At 37.8% G+C, this 20,122-nt stretch overlaps 1 protein-coding gene across 1 annotated transcript in view; it reads right to left on the bottom strand.

The window, feature by feature from the left end:
* fmn1 (formin 1) overlaps positions 1–14,999 on the bottom strand; it is a 130,487-nt gene extending 115,488 nt beyond the window's left edge. Inside the window, exons 1-2 of the mRNA XM_007888381.2 lie at positions 13,052–14,999; positions 4,722–4,888 (exon numbers count right to left, since the gene is read on the bottom strand). Coding sequence (XP_007886572.2) covers positions 4,722–4,888; positions 13,052–14,999 — 2,115 coding nt within the window. The remainder of the gene's footprint in view (positions 1–4,721; positions 4,889–13,051) is intronic.
* Between the last annotated feature and the right edge of the window lie 5,123 nt (positions 15,000–20,122).

The raw sequence follows: 20,122 nt of genomic DNA, 5'->3' as shown, positions 1-20,122 counted from the left end.
TATCAAATGCAAGAATTATTATTATTATTACAAAACTGCAAACTCTGCAATTCACAATAAAGTATTCAGGACCTCAACCGATGAGAGCAACAAAATACTGGTATTATTACTATAATAAATAATAAATCTTTGCATTTGATATAGTGCCTATCATTTCAAGAGATTGTCTCAAAGCACTTCACAGCATATATTGTAAAGTGTAATGACTGCATTTTGTATGTGAATGCCTCCTGCGATTCAATAGAAAACACTAATAATAATATAATAATAATCCTTGCATTTGATATAGCGACTTATCATGTCTTCGAGATGTTTCAAAGCGCTTCACAGAAAATACTGCAAAGTGAATTGACTGTATATTTTGTCAGCAAAACACGGCAGCCAATTGCACATAGCAGTGTCCCACAAACAGTTGTGGATTGATTGACCAAATAATTATTATATTTATTGATATATTATTACACTGCAGCAATGGTACACAAAAAAATACACCAGCAGTGACATTTAATGAGCCACACCTATTTTTTAAAAAATGACAGCATCTGTTTTAACCCAGTGGTATTCATTGTTTGCTCAGTTACAGGAATTGAAGGCATTGTGTTAAATTGGGTAACCTGCTGAGGTTGGTGCTGTGGGTGTGTTACCAAGGGAATATGCATTCCATTTTAGATGAGTCACCATCCCAATTCAAATAAAAATGACATAATTTATAACCTTCCTACAGTAATTTCTTGGAAGAAAATATGAGCATGTAGAAAAGCAGCATTTCATTGCTTACATTTGCACCTTTAAAAATGTTTAAAAGAACATTTTAAATCTTTGCCTAAGAGGTAAGTATAAATGCAACAGATTCTTCATATATGTAACATGAATTTACATTTATATGGCACCTTTCACATCGAAATGGTGTCTAAAAGCGCTTCACATAACTGCCTTTTCTGGGCTGGGGTGGGTGGGGGGAAGCTGGAGAGAGGGACAGGAAAAGTGGCCAAAAGCACAATCAGTGAGAGTGGTTTTAAGGTGGATTTTAAAGTTGTACAGGTGTAAAGGGAGGGGGCAAGGTGGAGAGACTTCAGGTTAGATGTCTAGAGAGCAGAGGCAGAATGATTGAAGGCCCACCCACCAATGGTGTTCACTGTAGATTTCACATGATTCACTGATGCAGACAAATATGTTCAGGGTTTTTTTTAAAAAGAATGCCCATAAATACATTCCAACATTCACGACTTGGCCAGACATACAATTCTTTCCATTACAAGTTTATACCACAATGTTTGTGATACAGATTACAACATTACATACCATTCTGGGGTGGGGTGCATAATTCGCTGTTTATTATATGCTTTGACAGAAGAGAAATGCCAGTCAGATTTACATAATGTCAGGGTGTTTCAGAACAGTCAGCTTGTGTATGATTACAATACAATACAAAATTACATTTGTAAAGCGCCTTTCAAGTTGGGAGGATGTCCCAAGGCTCTGAACAGTGAGAGATTGGGACCTGGGTGGTGGTGGGGGGAGAGGGCAGAGAGGGTAGGAAGATGGCTGAGGGCACAGTCAAAGAGGAAGGTCTTAAAACGTGCCTTGAAGGAGGCAAGTGGGGGAGCGAGATGAAGGGAATGTGGGATGGAGTTCCAGAGAGTGGGGTCAGAGAGGCTGAAGGCCTGACTGTCAATGGTGAGGCTGTCCAGGCAAGGAACATGGAGCAGGCTGGAACCTGCTGAGCGGAGGGAGCGGACAAGTTGATAAGGGGTTATAAACAGGTCGGAGAGTTAGGAGGGAGCAAGGCCATGGAAGGCCTTGAAGGTGAGGACGAGAATTTTGAACTCGATCCCCTGAGGGATAGGGAGTCAGTGAAGCCGGGCGAGGGTGGATGTGATGGGGTCACAGAGCCTGGTGTGGGAGAAGACACAAGCTGCAGAGTTCTGGATAATCTGTATGAGGGTTTCGGCGGTCTGAGAGGTGAGGCATTGGCGGAGTCGGGCAATGTGGCAGAGGTGGGGGAAGGCAGAGCAGGTCATGGCACAGATGTAGGGGAGAATGGACAGTAGAGGGTCGAATAAGATGCCTAGGTTCCTGACTGGCTTGGTGAGGTGGAGTGTGCATTCAATTAGAAAAGACACAAAGAAACCGTGCATTGTAAAATACACAGAAGCATCCACAGTGATTGTGATAAAATAAGCTTTAAAGGGTACAACTGTTTGTTTAAATACTCTGGGCAAATCTCTCTTCCTTTAATTAATCTTTAGACTGCCAACAAGCCTATGGAAACATTGAAGAAATAATAACACCGTATTGTACAGTTGTAATAAAGTTTCTCAAATTTCATAATAACTAGTAATTTACTACGAAACCTAACCTACCAAAATAAATACAAAATATAATTTTAAGTTAAATAGAAGTTTATTCATATTGTTAGCATGTGTTTCTACATAGTTTTTCTTCTATATTTTCTCTCTGCATATTTCTTTCTAATTTCTACTAATTGTACTTTTTTTCTGCTCAAGGCGTATCTCTTTGACCACACTTTTGGTCATCTTTCACCTCTCCACTTCCTTTGGCTCTTGCCCCAAGCTCTGGTACCCAGCCCCCAGTATCAAATGCTTTGAGACATCGTCCTGACATGAAAGGCACTATATTAATTTACATTCTATTCTTTGTATTGTATTGTACTTGTTTCTAACTGCCAGGCCTGAAAATAGAGGCATACTGTGTACTTGTTCAGCAGATAGAGTTTGAAAGGTAAGAGAGAAGCAGGCATGGAGAGAAGAAAGCACTTATGGTAGATACTTTCAATGCATCAATAGCACCATATAGTCATAAAGAATAATTGTGCAGAAGCACATCATCGTAAATCGTAATAAGAACAGTGTAGTTGTGCCAGGGCAGGTTACCAGTACATATTCAAAATGGGCATGTGTGCCTCTGAAACAATAATGAAACATCTGCTTTCTGGAGAATGAGGAAAAAAATAACTACTGCACCCCTACTTGGAGGACACAAGTCAGCCAGTCACTGAAAGATTTAGTATTTGCACTGGTTATGAATAATAACAATAATAATCCTTGCATTTGATATAGTACCTTATCACGTCGTTGAGACGTCTCAAAGTACTTCACACAATATTTTGTAAAGTCAATTGACTGTATCCTTTGTGGGTGAAGCAGTGGTAAAAGGTGAAGTGGGTCCAGCTGGCACAGGGAAGGTGCCCTGAAGGCAGAAATCCCTAACTGAGGAGGTCAGCAATGTGCCTGCTTTGAAAAAGCAGCTGTTTGAACATGAGAATAAGCCATCACTAATCTCCATTCAGACCACACGAGATGGGATTCTGGCCAGTGTGAGGAAGTCCAGAACACAGTTCTCTAGTCCCATCTCCCCAAATGAAAAGTCAGCATCCGGTGTAAGTCCAGCAGCATGGCCAACAGCAACACGAGCAACATCTGCTTGTGGGGAGACCTTACTTATACAAGTTTGAAGTAGGGCATACTGTAAATTTCCTTCCTCTATTCACCGTGCACACATGTACGATTCCCTCAATGTCAATGAAAATAGCCCAGTTACATTTATCACAGGATTATAGAAATTTACAGCACAGAAGAAGGCCATTCAGTCCATCGTTCCATGCTGGCTACTTTCAGTTCCATTTACCTACTCTTTTTCCAAATCCCTGTGCTTCACTATTTTTTGTAGAAGATATCATAAGATGCATGCAGCTCAGTATTTTTAAGTTTAAAAAGCAAGGGCGTAGTATCAGCAACTCTTGATTAAGAGCATAGATCTCGATACACAAAAGACAACAACAAAAAAATCTATTCAGCAAAAGAGGTCATTTTAAAAACATAGTTTTACAAAATGACTTAATTATATCTGTACTTCAGAACATTGCTAAACTATTAAGCCTAGAAATTGGTATAATGTAATTGCATTTTTTGTCCTTTTAATGTCAACATTGTTACTAATGCAAATGGCAATTGGGAGCAGTACTGCCACAGATTTAGATTTTTCACTTGTGGCAAGTCAAGTCTAGCACAAAGGAAACAATGCAACCTCATTGCATATCAGACATAATTGGAAGAAAAATTGAAAACCCAGAATGTAAATGAAAAGGTCTTCTTTCCTCAACAAAGCAAAACAAATAATAATCCTTGCATTTGCTCCTCTGCTATATCACCTTGTAGGTGATGTTCTTGGGGTCATTGATCAATAATATGTAAATGGAATAGAAATATTTTCAATACTAGGAGGAAGAAAGAAAACATTTATTTTGCTTACTCACTATTGAATAACAATCCTGCTGCATGTTGTTGCACTAAAACTATTTTGCAAACAGCACAAATGTGGTAATGCTTTTGCAAAAAATATATTAATTTATATACAAAAATACACAACTGTACTCTTTACAGTAAAGCATGTGAGGTGTTTTGAGACGTCCTCCTGTAGTGAAAGGCACTATATCAACTCTAAGAATTAATGATTATCATTTATTATTATACATCATTTTGGTAATCAGATAAGTAAAATGTGTGCGAGACTTAGCCGTTAATTTTTCACTTATTTTTAAATGCTAAGCCAAGAAAACTAAGTTTTAGTCTGCTGATTAATGTAAGAGAATTGAATGCTCAGTGAGATATACTAACATGAAGTTCCCATTGTAAACATCTGTAACATTGTGCTTAAATATCCTTTTTCAAGACCATAAATCATTATAAGCCATGACTTACATTACCATCCAGCCAACACGTTAGCTGATCTTCTCTGTCAATTGCCTCTCTGTTCACAGTAAACTGCACGAGGTCCAAGGATTCTGGCCGAGATGTTACCAAGAACTTTTCAGTAGAAGATCCACTTTCTGACTGGTCAGTGCACATCTGCATCAAGGATGTCTTCTCTGAAAAGAACATCATCAGTTTGTAAAATAATAAGGTCGGTCAATGAAATCCAAGAGCTACATTTCATTTTTTTTACTTTTAAATTCATTCATTAAGCGATTATGAATCAACCACTCTTATTAGTTTCCAAGAATGAGGGACTGGTACAGTTTGCTCTCCTCATCATTCAGTTTTCTATTAACCTTGGGAAGATAAGTCGGTCAGACAATATTGGAGGAATATTAATCATGATTATTCATCACCTGCTAAAACTTTACCATTCGTGCTCTTCTCCCACTCCCCCCACCAAGCTCAGGCCAGAATAAGTTAAGTACAGGAAGAAGATGATTTAGAATACAATTTATAATTGTGCCTTTTCTTGGAAGGATGTCTGAAAGCGCTTGACACTGCTGGCTGGGCACCTGAGCTGGGGGTAGGATGAGGAAAGATGATAGAATGCATGGTCAAAGAGGTAGATTTTGAGATGGAAGCTGAACAAGGGTAGAGAGGGAGCAAGTTGGAGGAATGAAGTTCAAGAGAGAGGGGACAGAATGGCTGAAAGCTCACCTACTGATGGAGGGGCGGAGGACATGAAGTAGGTTTATTAGTATCATTAAAGGAGCAAAGGAAGCTTTGCCTGTGGTTTACTGGCACACACTTGGAAAGTCTTCCTGAACAACATTTAATAGTTTGATGAAGGACTATTTCCTGCTGACTTTAAAATGACTGACATCTCCATCTGTGTGAGCAGTCAGGCTATAATACCATACAAGCTTTTCGCAGCATAAAGGAACATCTAAAATATGTCCAATTTTATTTTGAATGTGTGCATCTGAACTAGATTACGTCTATTTTCATTACCATCAAATATCAGAAATAGCAGGAAGCCTGATAAAAGGTTTGCCTTCAAGCTATTTTTACTGCTATTATTATCTTAGAAATGCAATATATTCTGAACTCAACTATAATAGGATGCATGCTAGAGCACTGTATGTTTATACTAAATGGATCAGCTTTCAGTTCCTGAGTTACATGCTTCAAACGTGTACAGTGGGAAGAGTGAAATTAATTTTCATGGTGTGAGTACTTTGGAATCATAATCCCACTAGTAACGCAAGTTTTAAGCAGGTATCCGTAAATGCTGTAATAAAGTTAAGCGTATTTAGCAACATTCAAAGTGCTCATGTACAGGATTCTACTGTGCCGCTGGTAGACAAAGAGACCACAAACATAAATTGAATTATTTGTCTCCAGGACTGCAATAAGATTGTAATATTTCTTTGATGATACATGGGCACCAGCCTGTTGGTATATATAAGACCACCTTGAAAGAGACACAGCTATGGAGCTATTGTGCCATTTCCAGTTGCAGCCAGCAAAAAAAAAACAGCCTGTAGGCCATATGGCATGGAGTGCAAAGAAACTGGAAGCTGTTTTTGAGTGATTTCTTAAATGATTCATTATTAAAGAGGTGAATAAGACCATTTAACTAGCTGCAGCTTGTGTGGCTATGCATTCCCTCCTGCCCTGCATTCTGGTGCCAACATGTCAGTAACAGTTTGTACATGCCAAAAGGACACAAGGAATGCAGTTCACATATTCAGCCATATGTCAATAAATGTCACACTACAATGTCCAAAATTATATACGCAAAGCCAGCAAAAGCAGAATCAAACTCCATCCATAGCACTTCTTCCAACATATAAAGTATTATTACTTTCAATGCTAATACCTATGTCCCATCAGGTGGAATCTAAAGATCGCATGGTCAAAGTTACTGCACCTTCCAGTAAATCCTGTGATGTCCTTTGAAATGCCCTCCTGAGGAAAAAGGCATTAGAATTATTAATGCCCAATTCCACCCACACAGTTAGTAAGTCATTAGGAAAGTGTGGGTGTGATGTGGAAAACAGTTCTTGGGACATATTAAATAAACACATTTTGAAATCAGGCAGTGATTTGGGTATGACACTGTATGCACTCTTTCTCCCAATGAGTGAAAAACGCCTATTTTTCTGCTCTTTCCATGTTCAGGAGCTAATATGAGAGCAATGTGTGGACACGTCTCTCAGCAGCTGAGGTGTGAATGCTAGGTAGAACCAAGAACATAAAAAAAGTTTGAAAAAACTCAAACCTGCAAACAATTAACATCAAAGTCAAAAAGCTAAACAAGGTTTAAGCCAAAACAAATTGAAATTCCTAATTTAAAATTCTTTCTACAGTAATTGCAATATTCGAGGGGATGAATGGCATTTATTTCTGCTTCCCTGCTGTGTGGCTCTTATCCGTAATAAGTAACAACCAAATGTTTTGTTGCAGCAAAGCGTGTGTGAAATAATCCAATGAAATAAATTGCCTGCTGTTGATTTAAAGCAAAACATTTCAACTCTAGATTTTTGTAACTTCATTTCTTAATTCTAAGGCAATAACAGATTTTAACAGAAGGCAGGATGGATCTGTCACTGAGTGAGACAGGGGATTGGATGGTATCGTTGTTTAGTATTGTTCTTTTCATCTCAAAGACTTGCATTTTGAATGAAATCTTATACTGATGAATATTTCTTCTCTTTAGCAGCTGTAAGAGATCCACACGAAAGGAGCTCCATCCGATCACAGTAAAAAAAAATTCATAGTTGAAGCACTAAGTGGCAAACTTCTTTCAAAAGATTGGCGTAAAAATGAAACTAGGGTTAAACTCTAGTATTGATGTAACTTGAGGATCAGCGCACTCTGGTGGACAATCTCAAAAATTACATTCTACTTTCTACTCTAACAACCCCAGCAGTAACTAAAACGCCATTAAGACCCATTCTACCTCTTTCATCTTTTGGCTCCTCACCTGCCCAACCGCAACAATGGCCAACAACTGCAACCGCAATCTCAATCCTAGAGTAAGCGAACTCCCGAGCAATAGCTGCCTTCTACTGAAGAGAATCAGCCTTGTTATTCTCAGGTTAACGTAGGATCATCCTTGATACGCCCTAGTTATACTCAATAGGATTAGTTAAATCAAGCATATACTTTACTGATTTAATAATAATAATCCTTACATTTGATGTAGCGTCTTTCATGTTGGGAGAATGTCTCAAAGCACTTTACGGAATGTACTGTAAAGTGTACTGGCTGTGTATTTTGTTCAGGAATGTCTCTGCAAAGGAAGATCATTAACACAATACCATAGCCACATGCTGGGAAGCTCACAATAGATTGGGAATTCACAATAATTCTTCAGTCAAGTTCGGGGGAAAAAAGAACTTCATTTCATTTCACAAAATTAATTTTGAGGAAATAAATATAATGTATGAAGAAAAATATCACATTGAAAATAAATCCTATTGACATAGAATTTAGGGATTAGTTCACAACCCGAGGGAAAACTTCCTTGGCATAATAGGTCATCCCTGAGTAGGACAAATTATTTAATATTTCTTGCATGCAATAATAATAATCCTTGCATTTGATATATCGCCTTATCATGTCATTGAGACGTCTCAAAGCGCCTCACAGAATACACTGTAAAGTGTAGTGACTGTATATTTTGTGGGCGAAATGCGGCAGCCAATTCCGCACAATGTTTTACCTTCTATAAGGCAGAAACTTCCAGCTGTATCTTTTCTTGAGCAGATTAAGGGTAGATACTCCTGAAGTAAATTATTGATCCACAACCATACTGACCACAAAAAATGCACACAATCAGAGTTAATCATTTAAAAGATGTCTTGAGGTAGCAATTAAAGCAAATTCTAGTTCTAATTGATTTAAATGGTATGAAACGTCTCTTTGGAAATAATGTTACAACTCATGAATAATGTCTATAAATAAATGATCAGTAAAAGAGTACAATGACTTAATAATAATAATAATAATCCTTGCATTTGATATAGCGCTTTTCACGTCGGGAGGACGTCCCAAAGCGCTTCACAGAACATACTGCAAAGTGAATTGACTGTATATTTGTGGGCGAACGCGGCAGTCAATTGCACACAGCAATGTCCCACAAACAGTCGTAGATTGAAAATGACCAATTAATTATTGTTTTTGGTTTTTGAAGGGATTATTATTAGGCGTGTGGAGTAAGGAAACTTGCCCAAGGTTTTGCCCTCTGCCTGGAATTGAACTCAGGTCTCTCACTTGCAAAGCGAGTGCTCTAACCACTGAGCTACAGGACTCCACAAATGTTCCTGTGGCCAATGGCTCAATGTTTTTTGTTTTCTCAATGATGTCTAAACTAACAGTGGTGACTAAAGACCTATGTGAATGATGCCAAGTAATTTTGGTAAAGTGAGGCAGATTTGACTCTATAATTTAAAAAAAAGGGAGAATAATAGATATAGACTGAATTACATCATTTCTTTTTTTTAAAAAAAAGTCTATTTCCTTCCCCCACTTAAGAAGCATTGTTCAAAATCCAGTCTTGCTGTGGGTCTGACTCCAATGGTTTGATTCCTCAGTTTTAATCCCCTGGCATTTTCTATTGTCTGTCTACCTCCCCCTATTTTTTCTAACCAGTTAATCAGTACTTTTTTTTCTTTGAATTAAAATATCAAATCATTGCCAGCAGGATATTGGAATAAAGTGTGAATTGCTATCACAAGCGAGATATGAAAGTGTTTTGGTTATGTAAATGTCCTCACCATTATGTAAAATTCACACAAAAAAGTGTGCACCTCAGAGGGTAACAAACGAAATTCTATATCAGCATCATATTGCTCCTTTTTCTTTTAATGGGATTTCTTCTTATTTGTTTATTTGCTTATTTGTTTATTTGTTTATTTTTAAAGTCTGCACTATTATTTTACACTCATTGAATTTGATCACCTTTATTCCAGTGATATCCCTTTCCTGTAGACAAAGGATGTAACTAAATATTCATAGTTCTTTATCAAAGCACTCATGCTGGATATTTCATTACTGTAATAAGTAACCTAGTCCTTCATTTGAACATGCAGCTGTGAACTTATCATTTTAGTGGCAAGCTCTGGAGCAGTGCCAAGTTGCTGCAAAAGTAAATGCACTGAAAACCTACCAGTACTGAAGGTCATCTCAGCCACTGAATAGACTGAGCTCCAAAACTACCTCACTTTTAGTGTGCTTTGTCTCCTGCCTCAATAGGTCATATACACAGAAAATATACAACCAGCACCTGAAAGGTAACCAAGTGACTTCTGATGAGGATCACAACCAAAATGTTAACTTTTACTGACATTGCTTGACTGGCAGGGCATATCCAGGATTTTTAACACTGACATTTCAATGTCAATAATGCAATTGGTTGTTTAGTTAATTTTCTTTTTTAAAATCAGGTTCAGCTGTTCCTCTTGCTTCTATCTATTGGTCACCTACTACCCACTACAAGCCTAGATGTCTCACTATCAGTTCATTCATTCATGACTCTCATCCCAGAATATTTCTGGGTGACGATCTTGCTCTGCTCTAGTTTAAGACCAAGTAACATGTCAAAGGATACAGATGAACATCATCCAAACTAAGTAATCGCTCACTGGCCCATGGCAGAAAACTGCAAGTGAGCAATCAATGTTACTAAGAAAGACTTTGTTAATAGCTCACCTGTATTCATATACTTTACAGAACCTTATGCGCTGTGCAAATCACAAGTGAAATAGATGTTGGCAGCATCCAATTTTGCTCCATAGGAATAGGAAGTGAGGGATGAACCAACACAAAGAATTTGTAGTCTTCACACTTCTGGGTCTTCAGTTCAAACCCAGCTCAGACTGATGGGATGAAAGGCTATTCTCTCTGCTATTTGTAATCATCTCAAGTGAAATAAATCTGAGATGCACCAGTCACCCATAGTGGACAAGATTGATCCACAGCAGAAGAAAGAAACTGGTTCCAAGTGACAAATTTCTCGGACCTTAGTGGGTTTTGGAGATTAGGGACGACAGCACATTATTCATGAAACCAGCGGCAGCTAAATGCCTGAATTATCCCACGTTATATTGAACTGTGTGTATTATTGCAATTATGCTTCAAGACACCATCCTGCATGAAGGGCCCTATTTAAGTAAATTCAAGCTACTGTTATTGTTGTGAGTAGTGTAAATTCAGCATACATGTGTGGATTTCTTTCCAGCACTGCAATCTTGAACCTTCTTTTGGTTATAGAGCAGTCTGTGACCCGCACTACCATAGTGCCCATGCGTGTGCCCAACAGGTTCGCTATTCCTTTCCCGAATTATTCTGCTTGCTGAAATGCACATGGTTGATTCAGTGCTAGCTCCTGGCTTTAAATTTTGTCATTCTCAATCTCTTTCGATTTGCATTCATCTTCTATTCACACCAATACAAACTCTTCTCCACTGCTCGCATAACACGGATCCTGAATTATTTTTAGAGTGTTAGTTCCTTTCTTCGTTCTTCTAAAACTTCCACTTCAATCATTTCCTCGTTAGATTACATTCCTTCCAATAGACTGACCACATTTGAGGCCTGACTGCAAAATACATCCATAATTTCTTAAACCATGTTAATGTGCATGATGTATGGTATGCCTGTAATGCACCACAAGTATTCCATTTCTGAGTAATTGACACAAATTCAGCCTCTTACTCACTCTGTTTGTCCAGCCATGAAAACACCCAACGCACCAGCAGCAGGAAAACATGTTTCACAATTCAGAGAGTTAAATCCTCTGGAGAAATTTAACCCGAAATTAAATTATGGAGCCTTTATTCAACCTGCACTTGGTGCTCTTTACTCTCTGACTGAATGTGAACCCGTTAATCAGGAATCAGCATGAAGCATTTAATTCACCACTCCTTTATCTCAATTTCCTTCACTTGACTGTCCATCGTTGATTATTTTTGACCTGCATATCATGTGTTCCTGAAATGTGGATGGAACAGAACCCCAACAGGGCTCTTCTTGCTGTTCATTCTTGCCAATTAAGATATTTTTCAATATATTTAAGATGGTATTAGACAGTTGGCAATAGTTATGCAGTAAAGCCACTGCTGTGAAAGGCAAAGATGAAAAAAGCTCATGTATAAAATGATTGATGGAACGCAAAAGGAAATGCTTTGAGGTTATATATGATAATCCATCAGGAAAAATATTGACACAGGTGAAGATGGCATTGTATCATCCCACATTGAGCACAAAAGCTCACTCAAGACAGAACGTCCCCAGTTTTCTCCAATTTATAACTATGAAAGAGATCTTTGTTCCGCTATGTGAAGTTTTCCAAGTGCAACATTTATAAAATGCAAGAAGTCATCACAAGACATTCATCCCCCCTGAATCACGCATATTCACTGACATTAGCTTCACAGGGATGCTGCAGTGTACTTAAACCTCAAATAATGTAAAACTGAAACATAAATCAAGCTTTCTCGGGGTTCGATAGCAACATACATGTATACAGGGCAGTCATAACTATCTTTCAATCTGAATTGTTAACCTAATTTGGTGCATTCATGAGACAAAGTACAAATCTGGACACTAAATACAAATCAAGTTTCATTGTAAAGTTACATTCGTTTGGTGCTTTAGATAAAAGTGAAGTTCAAAAATATACATTTTTTGCTCTCCAAACTCTTGGGAAGACACAAGATCCACAGTGTAAATACTGATTACAAACTTATATTTCAATCATGTTCAATCATCATATAGCCGAGAACTATGATGCAGAACTGGTCACATCTATTATAGGATCACACATTGCATGAAGAATTGATGTCAGGCTGCAGATGAGTGATGATAACATGTGTCTGCAATCTGCTAATTCCACCTACATGGAGTCCTGTAGCTCAGTGGTTAGAGCACTCGCTTTGCAAGTGAGAGACCTGAGTTCAATTCCAGGCAGGGCGAAACCTTGGGCAAGTTTCCTTACTCCACACGCCTAATAATAATCCTTCCAAAACTAAAAAAAAACAATAATTAAATTGGTCATTTTCAATCTACGACTGTTTGTGGGACATTGCTGTGCGCAATTGGCTGCCGCGTTCGCCCACAAATATACAGTCAATTCACTTTACAGTGTGTTCTGTGAAGCGCTTTGGGACGTCCTCCCGACGTGAAAAGCGCTATATCAAATGCAAGGATTATTATTATTATTATTATTACATTCCAATTCTTACCTTTACAAAATAAAGTAACGCTTACAATAATTAGCTTACAATATTTTAAATAGATAAATTTAAAATGGTGTTTTAACTAACCTGATAGTAACAGAAACTCAGGTGCCTTTTGTTCCTCCCAGTTTGGTTGCTGATTTTGCAACAAACTATTTGAGCTGGCGTCATTTTGTTCTATCAATATGCAGCAGTCTGTATGTTCCACTGGCACCTCTTTAGGTGTGTTATAACTCTCCTTGGGTAAATTCAACCTTGAATTGTCATCTTCTGCATCTGATATAGGTAATGGGAGAATCCTGTGATTTAATTGAGGACTTGGTAATCTTGAGGTCAGTGGAGATGAATTGGGGGACACAGGACTCTGTGAATTGTTATTGGGAGATGGACTGCTAAAAAAATTACTGACAGTAGTTAATAAAGATAAAGAATCGTTTTTGATATCTAACTGATTATTGTTATCACCCATGGACACTTCATCCATATTATGAAGAGATACTTTTGGTGATGTTTTATCTATTTTTTCAACTTTAACTTCCCTTAACAAATCTTTGTCAACACAAATTAGATTTGTTCTGCCCGCAACTGTCTTGCTCTTTTCCACTCTCTGCCATTCACCTGCTTCATGAAACTTGTCTGACTCAACAACTTTTTTAAGGCTTTTATTGACATATCCACTGAAGGTCTGTGATTCTACTTCTTCACTGCTCTCCACCTGCATGCTTGTGTCTTTGTCGCTCTTCTTTTCATACATTGCTGTAGTGTTACATTCCATGGCTGTCTCAGGTAGTGTGACCCAATCACAATTGGCCACAGATTCACTCTTCATTGCAGTAACCACAGTGGAAAGGTTTTGGGCCTCAAAACGATTCTTTATGGATCCCTCCACTGAAGGTTCATGTGTCTTGCTTTCCTCAGACCCTCCAAAAGCCCGTACAACACTTTGCACAACTGCAGGTGCAACCTGCATTTTGGCAACTACTGTGACCACTGTTTCCTCATTGATTGTTCTGTCTCCGCATTGATGCACGTTGTGATCTGAAGCTAAATTGGTGATAGACATGATGCTGCTGCTCGCGTCAGGTAAACTCTCATTTGAATTCTTTCCATGCAAGACATTCCCATTTTTCTCATGCAGGTGTTTGAGGGCGTCTTCTATATTATCCAATAATCGGTGATTAACAGTCACTATATCATCAGTGCTATATTCATTCATGTCGTTGCCTTGCTCAGACAAAAAACGCATTGTTGAGGCTTCCTGAAAATCCAAATGGTTTCTTGGTAGATGTGATTTTTCCCCTTCTGTTTCAGGTAGCAAGCTGATGCCAACTATGTCTGGTTGGAGTGTTATGCTTTTACTGTAATTAAATGAATCAGTTGAGCTGCTTTCAGAGTTTTTCATGCACATCCTCTGCTCTCTCCCCTGGGGTACTTCTTTAGCAATGCTGACAGAAGAAAATTCTGCTTCGACAAACAATTTACTTTTTGCATTTTTGTGTAAAGACTCTTCGGTACACTCTCTTCTTTTTGCAAGTTTTTTCAGCCTTTTGAGTTTACCATCACTTTTCTTATGTTCAGAAGTTATTGACAGCGAATTCTGCAGATCTGATGCACTAGAATCCACATCATATTCACCGTGTTTACTTCCAGTCTCTGGCACCTCCAGAAGTTTTCCATCCTGATTTCCCATGTTCAGGCTTTGAGTGGATTCTGACCTTTTAGTAAACACATCAGTAAATTCTGGTTGCTTTTCAACAAAACAGAGCAACACAGCACAAGGCTCTGTAACTGCGTTAGTTGTGGAACGTTGCTTCTGAATATACGCAGTGTTGTCATAATACAAGCCTCTCTGTTTAGCAGTTCCTGGCTCCTCCTTTACTTGACAGTACTCAGGAAAATGCTTCGTGGATCTGTGCGGTAAAGTATTGCATGTGTACGGTATCCATTTGACTTTTCCTCCAAGGCAGTAGAAGCTTATAAAACAGATTTCTTTGATAGGTTGATATAACTGCTGTGTAATATGAGTGCCTTCCATTATGCACGATGCACTATCCAATCATTTGTACCCAATTTAAATGGTTAAGATTTGGAAAGCATTACTAAAAAAATGTGATAAGGAAACTTCATTAAACGGCTTGATTTTCATCTTTAGTTCTTTTAGGTCCTAGAAAAATATTCAATGCAACAATCGTCAATGCAAACTGATAATTAACATTTTTTAAAAAACAATGTCCCCTATATTTTTAAGTTTTGAAGCCCCAAACCTAAACATTTCATTTGTGGACAATAATGTCTTACTGCCAGTAAAATATGTGGCTCAGGAATAATTTTAATAATAATCCTTGTGTTTTACATCAGGAGGACATCTCAAAGCAATTCACAGGAATTACTGTAACGTGTACTTATTATACGTTATATAATAGCCAATTTACATAATATATAACTTGCATTTATATAGCACACCTCATGCAGGATAGTGTCCCAGAGCGACTGCATGTTTGTAGGAGAACACGGTAGCTCATTTGCACATACAGCAACATCCCACAAATAGCCATGAAGGGAATGACCAATTTCGTCTGTTGGCAAGGACACTGATAGAAATCCCTTTCTGTTTTTGAATAGTGCCTTGGGATCTTTAACAATAACAAATTGCATCTTTATAGCATCTTTCACATCAGGAGGACGTCCCAAGGTGATATATAAATGCAATTTGTTGTTGTCCACCTGAACAGGTGGATGGGACCTTGGTGGAACAAAATACGGCATATCCACAACCCTATTTTATAATGATAAATAATAATAATTTTTGCATCTGACATAACACCATTCATGTTGGGAAATGGAGCAACTGTATGTTTGTAGAAGAATGCAGTGGCCCATTTGCCTACAGCAAAGTCTCACAAACAGCCATGAAACAAAGGATCAATTTTATTTGGGGGATTATTGTCCAGGACATCCTTCAAAGTTTTCCTAATTTTGGTAAATGCATAAATTACTCATAGTATCTAACAGAAACAAAGCAGCATTTAAAGATAAATTCATAATAAGTAAACCTTTTACCAGACTGAGATTTTTTGCATTGTGCTAAAAAGTTTAATCACTATTATGTTCATGAATAGTAGGCACGCACCTCCTATTTTATGAATCTTTGTGCTAAGGTTGAAGGATGTTAGTACTGAAATACCACAGGAATGATGACCACTTGGACAACAACAACTTGTATTTATTTAGCGCAATTCACGCAGGATAGCACCTCAGAGCACTGGCATAGTATCAGAGATAAGGTACCAGAGAGCACTTGGTGCTCAGGAAACTATAGGATATTCCAGAGAAAGAAAATGGGAAGTAAATTGGCAAAAAAAGTTATGGTGTAAATATCTTCCAGCTCAAAATACTGTATAAATGTGCTTAAGTTAAATTTCTATTTTAACTAACTGGTTTCGTAAACCTCACATGACTTGTTGTTCGCTTGGATTATCGTATTATTTAAAATGGAATAAACGCCCAATTATAGTTTTTTTTGGGAAGACCAACATGAATCAGTAATCACAAGATATCTTAAAACAAAAGTATACTTGTTGTCTCATATTGCTATGCATCTCCATTCAAACTAAAGTTGTTAATTTGTATAGAGTAATTGTTATTAAGGTAAAGAATTAACAGAAACTAGATAATAAATGTTAAGATGTTTGTTAAAACATGCACAGATGCATCCATAATTTGGGGTTAGAAATTTTTAGGAGTGATAATACTCATGAATTTGTTTGTATTCAATGGCTTCAACTTTCTAACCTATACATTTACATAGAACATCTAAACATCAATCTTAATATAGGTTTATTGCTAAGCAATCTGAGTCATCCTAGCAACGTGAATGGTGCTATATAAATGTAAATTGTATCGTATTAACCTACACAAATTTCACCCAAAACCCATGGATATTATGCTTTGGGATAGGGTGAACTAAGTAATCCTATAATCCTTGCATTAGATAGTGTTTTTTCAGGTCGTCAAAATGCTTCACAGATTTATTGTAAATTGCAGTGGCTATATTTGTAGTCAGATGCAGCTGCCTATTGTGATCAGCAATATCCCATAAACTGCCCATGCTACCAGGAGCAACTCTGTCTTCTTTTTGAATAGTGGCATGGGATCTTAAAGACCACCCGACTAGGCAAACAGGGCATCAGATAAACTTTGAAGGATGTCACTTCCAACAAGGCAACTCTCCTCCAACATTGCAATGCAGTGTCAGTCTACACTAGGAACTCAAAGTCTCAATGTAAAGCTTAAACCTTCAACACTTCTGTACAGAATGGCCAAAGGCCCTTCTTCACTCAAACTAATCTTGTGATTTTGTGACTCAGACTCAGAGTCGAGAGTGCTTATTTATCAATTGAGCCAGGCTGATACCCTAAATGTATTCCAAAAGACTAAAGTCTTAAAATAATTAAAATAAGTGCCTCTATCTATGTAGGGACAGATGAACAGCCGTTATGATCTCACTGGAAATGGAATAGATGTAGCTTTTATTAAATAGAAAGTGTATCACAGAATGGATTGTTATTTGCTTGATCATTGATACAATTGATCCACTACATACTGGATGCACCCTTGACCTGGTTAAAACAGCACAAGATGAAGAATTTACTCTTATACTGGAGTACATAGAAAATGGAGTAGGCCATTCAACCCCTCGAGCCTGTTCCGTCATTCTATAAGACCATAGCTGATCTGTACCTCAACTCCAATTACCTGCTGGATTTCCACTTTGTAAGCCTTCCATTTTTTCTTGCATTAGTGTAATACTTTGAGTATAATTCTATGGACACACATCTTCACTTTAGCCAAGTGGCCATTTTTTACTTGCGTGAGCCAGGACAGCGAATGTCAGCTTCTATTCAACTAAGGAAGACATAACAGCCAAACCCAATCCTGTCGTCATCTGCTGATATGCACCCAAATAAACTTTTCAGCAGAGACAAACCCATCAGCAAAGAGAATCCTGACTTATTTTTTCCTTCATTACCCAAAGGCCCATTAAACCACCCAACTGCTGTCCTGCTTGAGATTGACTTAACTGAAGACAAACTGTAAATTGAACCCGAGATTTATTTTGGTCTCTGTGGTTTAGTGTTGCAAAGGTGATACCTTTACAGGACCAACAGGGCAGCTCCAAGCTTAGTACAGTATAATATTCAAGGTGACCCTGCTGGCCTACAAATATGATTGAGCTTTTCTCAGTTACATAACAGGAGTGCTACAATGTCAAAAGTAATTCAAGTATTTGATAAGCTAGGCTTTTAATATCCCTACATCCTTGAAGGATTTGTCCTCTCTAAACATACTAGATATTTGAGTAAATACTTCACATCAAGCTATAGTAAACAGTAGATACATTACCGACTTATTAAATGGATTAGTGATATACATTTCACAGATTTTTTTCTGATAACTTGATGTATAACAGAAGGGCTCATGGTACTGCAGACTTAAATATACATCTAATACTAATAACAATTGGAGTAAAGCACACGCTTGGACAGGAATTGATCCTATACTCTGGTGTCTTTTTCTTATTCCAAAATCATAACCATTAGTTTACTAATCTGTTATTTAATCATAGTATGGAAAGCGCTATATCAAATGCAAGGATTATTATTATTATAAGTGAAAATATGCTGAAATGGTATCCATTAAACTATAGTATTTCTCTCGTAAAAACTCTGAGCTCTGCATTATAAGGTAGAGGAAAGGTAAGTGAGGTCTCTCTCTGGTATTGAATTAGTTTTATGGTCAGACTGGCTCCGAGATGACATCTCAGGTGAAGAGAGAGTAGGGCTACGATGGAGCTGCAGTGCCTTATACTTGTAAATGCTATGGATTTAGCTTCTCAAATTCCAGGGGGGGGTTCAGTAATCCAATACCTGACACAGGCAGATCCATTGTTTCCCAATTGGTTGACTGTGCGACATTGCTGTATGCAAAACTGGCTATCATGTTTGCCTCCAAAATACACAGACAGTATACTTTACAGTATGCTTGTGAAGCGCTTTGAGACATCCTCCCACTGTGAAAGTTGTTATATCAAATATAAGGATTATTAAATGATTATTATTGATCGACTTGTCTGTTAGACTCAAGACTTAGAAGATGGGCGCATCACTGAAGGATGAATTCCGTATGTGGGACATTGCTGTGCGCAATTGGCTGCCGCATTTCATCCACAAAATACACAGTATTTTACAGTATAATCTGTGAAGTGCACTGAGGCATCGCGAAGACATGATAAGGTGCTATACCAAATGCAAGGATTATTATTATCATTTAGCATGTTAAATACCAGCAGTGCTCTCCCAATTGCGCTCATCGGGTTTTCCAATGTCTTGGCATTTGCCAACCCACACTCGTGCACTCTTTCTTAAGCAAGTGGCTTTATTTTTAAGCGCTCTGCTTCCCTGTGTGAAAGGGGGGTTAAATAAATGCAAGTTGTTGTTGTTTCTTTCTTTTTCTCTCTCCCCACCATTCCACAAGCTGGAACTTGAGATTGATTAGGATGACCTCCCAGCTAAGTAAATAATAAAGTAATCCCTTCAAGTCCAGCGCAAAGTATTTTAGTCGCAGAAAAATTCTAATAATAATTCAGAAACACTGGAACTGCAAATTATCGGTGTAGCCATGTAAGGATTCAACTCAAACAATTTCACCATGTTACAATTATTATGATACCCAAATCTTATTCTAGAGCAAACAGGAGTAATATTTAACTAACACCCCCAAAAAAACCTTTCCAGGTCAAAAATAAGAGTGTGATGGAGCTGTCTGTGATTATCCAATGTGAGAGTCGAATCCTTCTTCATAGGCGAATAGAACAGTTACTGTTAAAACCGATATGTCAGAGCTGAATGTTGCAGCGACAAAATAACATTACTTTACTGCGTAGAGACCACTCAAAAGGGTTAAGTAAGCTTTTTTTTCCCAAGGCAATATCATAGGGAACGTCTGAACTATTCTGACATCTTTGGATCATTATTGGCTTCACAATCGCAACATTTTTTTTTCCCCCTTCTGCTTTGGTTTGATATTTTTTTTTTGAATTATTTTATTTTATTTTTTTTTAATAAAAAAAAACACCCAGAAAAGCACTTTATTTACCTG

This window comes from Callorhinchus milii, unplaced genomic scaffold, assembly GCF_018977255.1.
Source record: "Callorhinchus milii isolate IMCB2004 unplaced genomic scaffold, IMCB_Cmil_1.0 Scaffold9, whole genome shotgun sequence".
Taxonomy (NCBI): Eukaryota; Metazoa; Chordata; class Chondrichthyes; order Chimaeriformes; family Callorhinchidae; genus Callorhinchus; species Callorhinchus milii.
The sequence above is the reverse complement of the archived record's forward strand: the minus strand, read 5'-3'. Positions and strand labels throughout refer to the sequence as shown.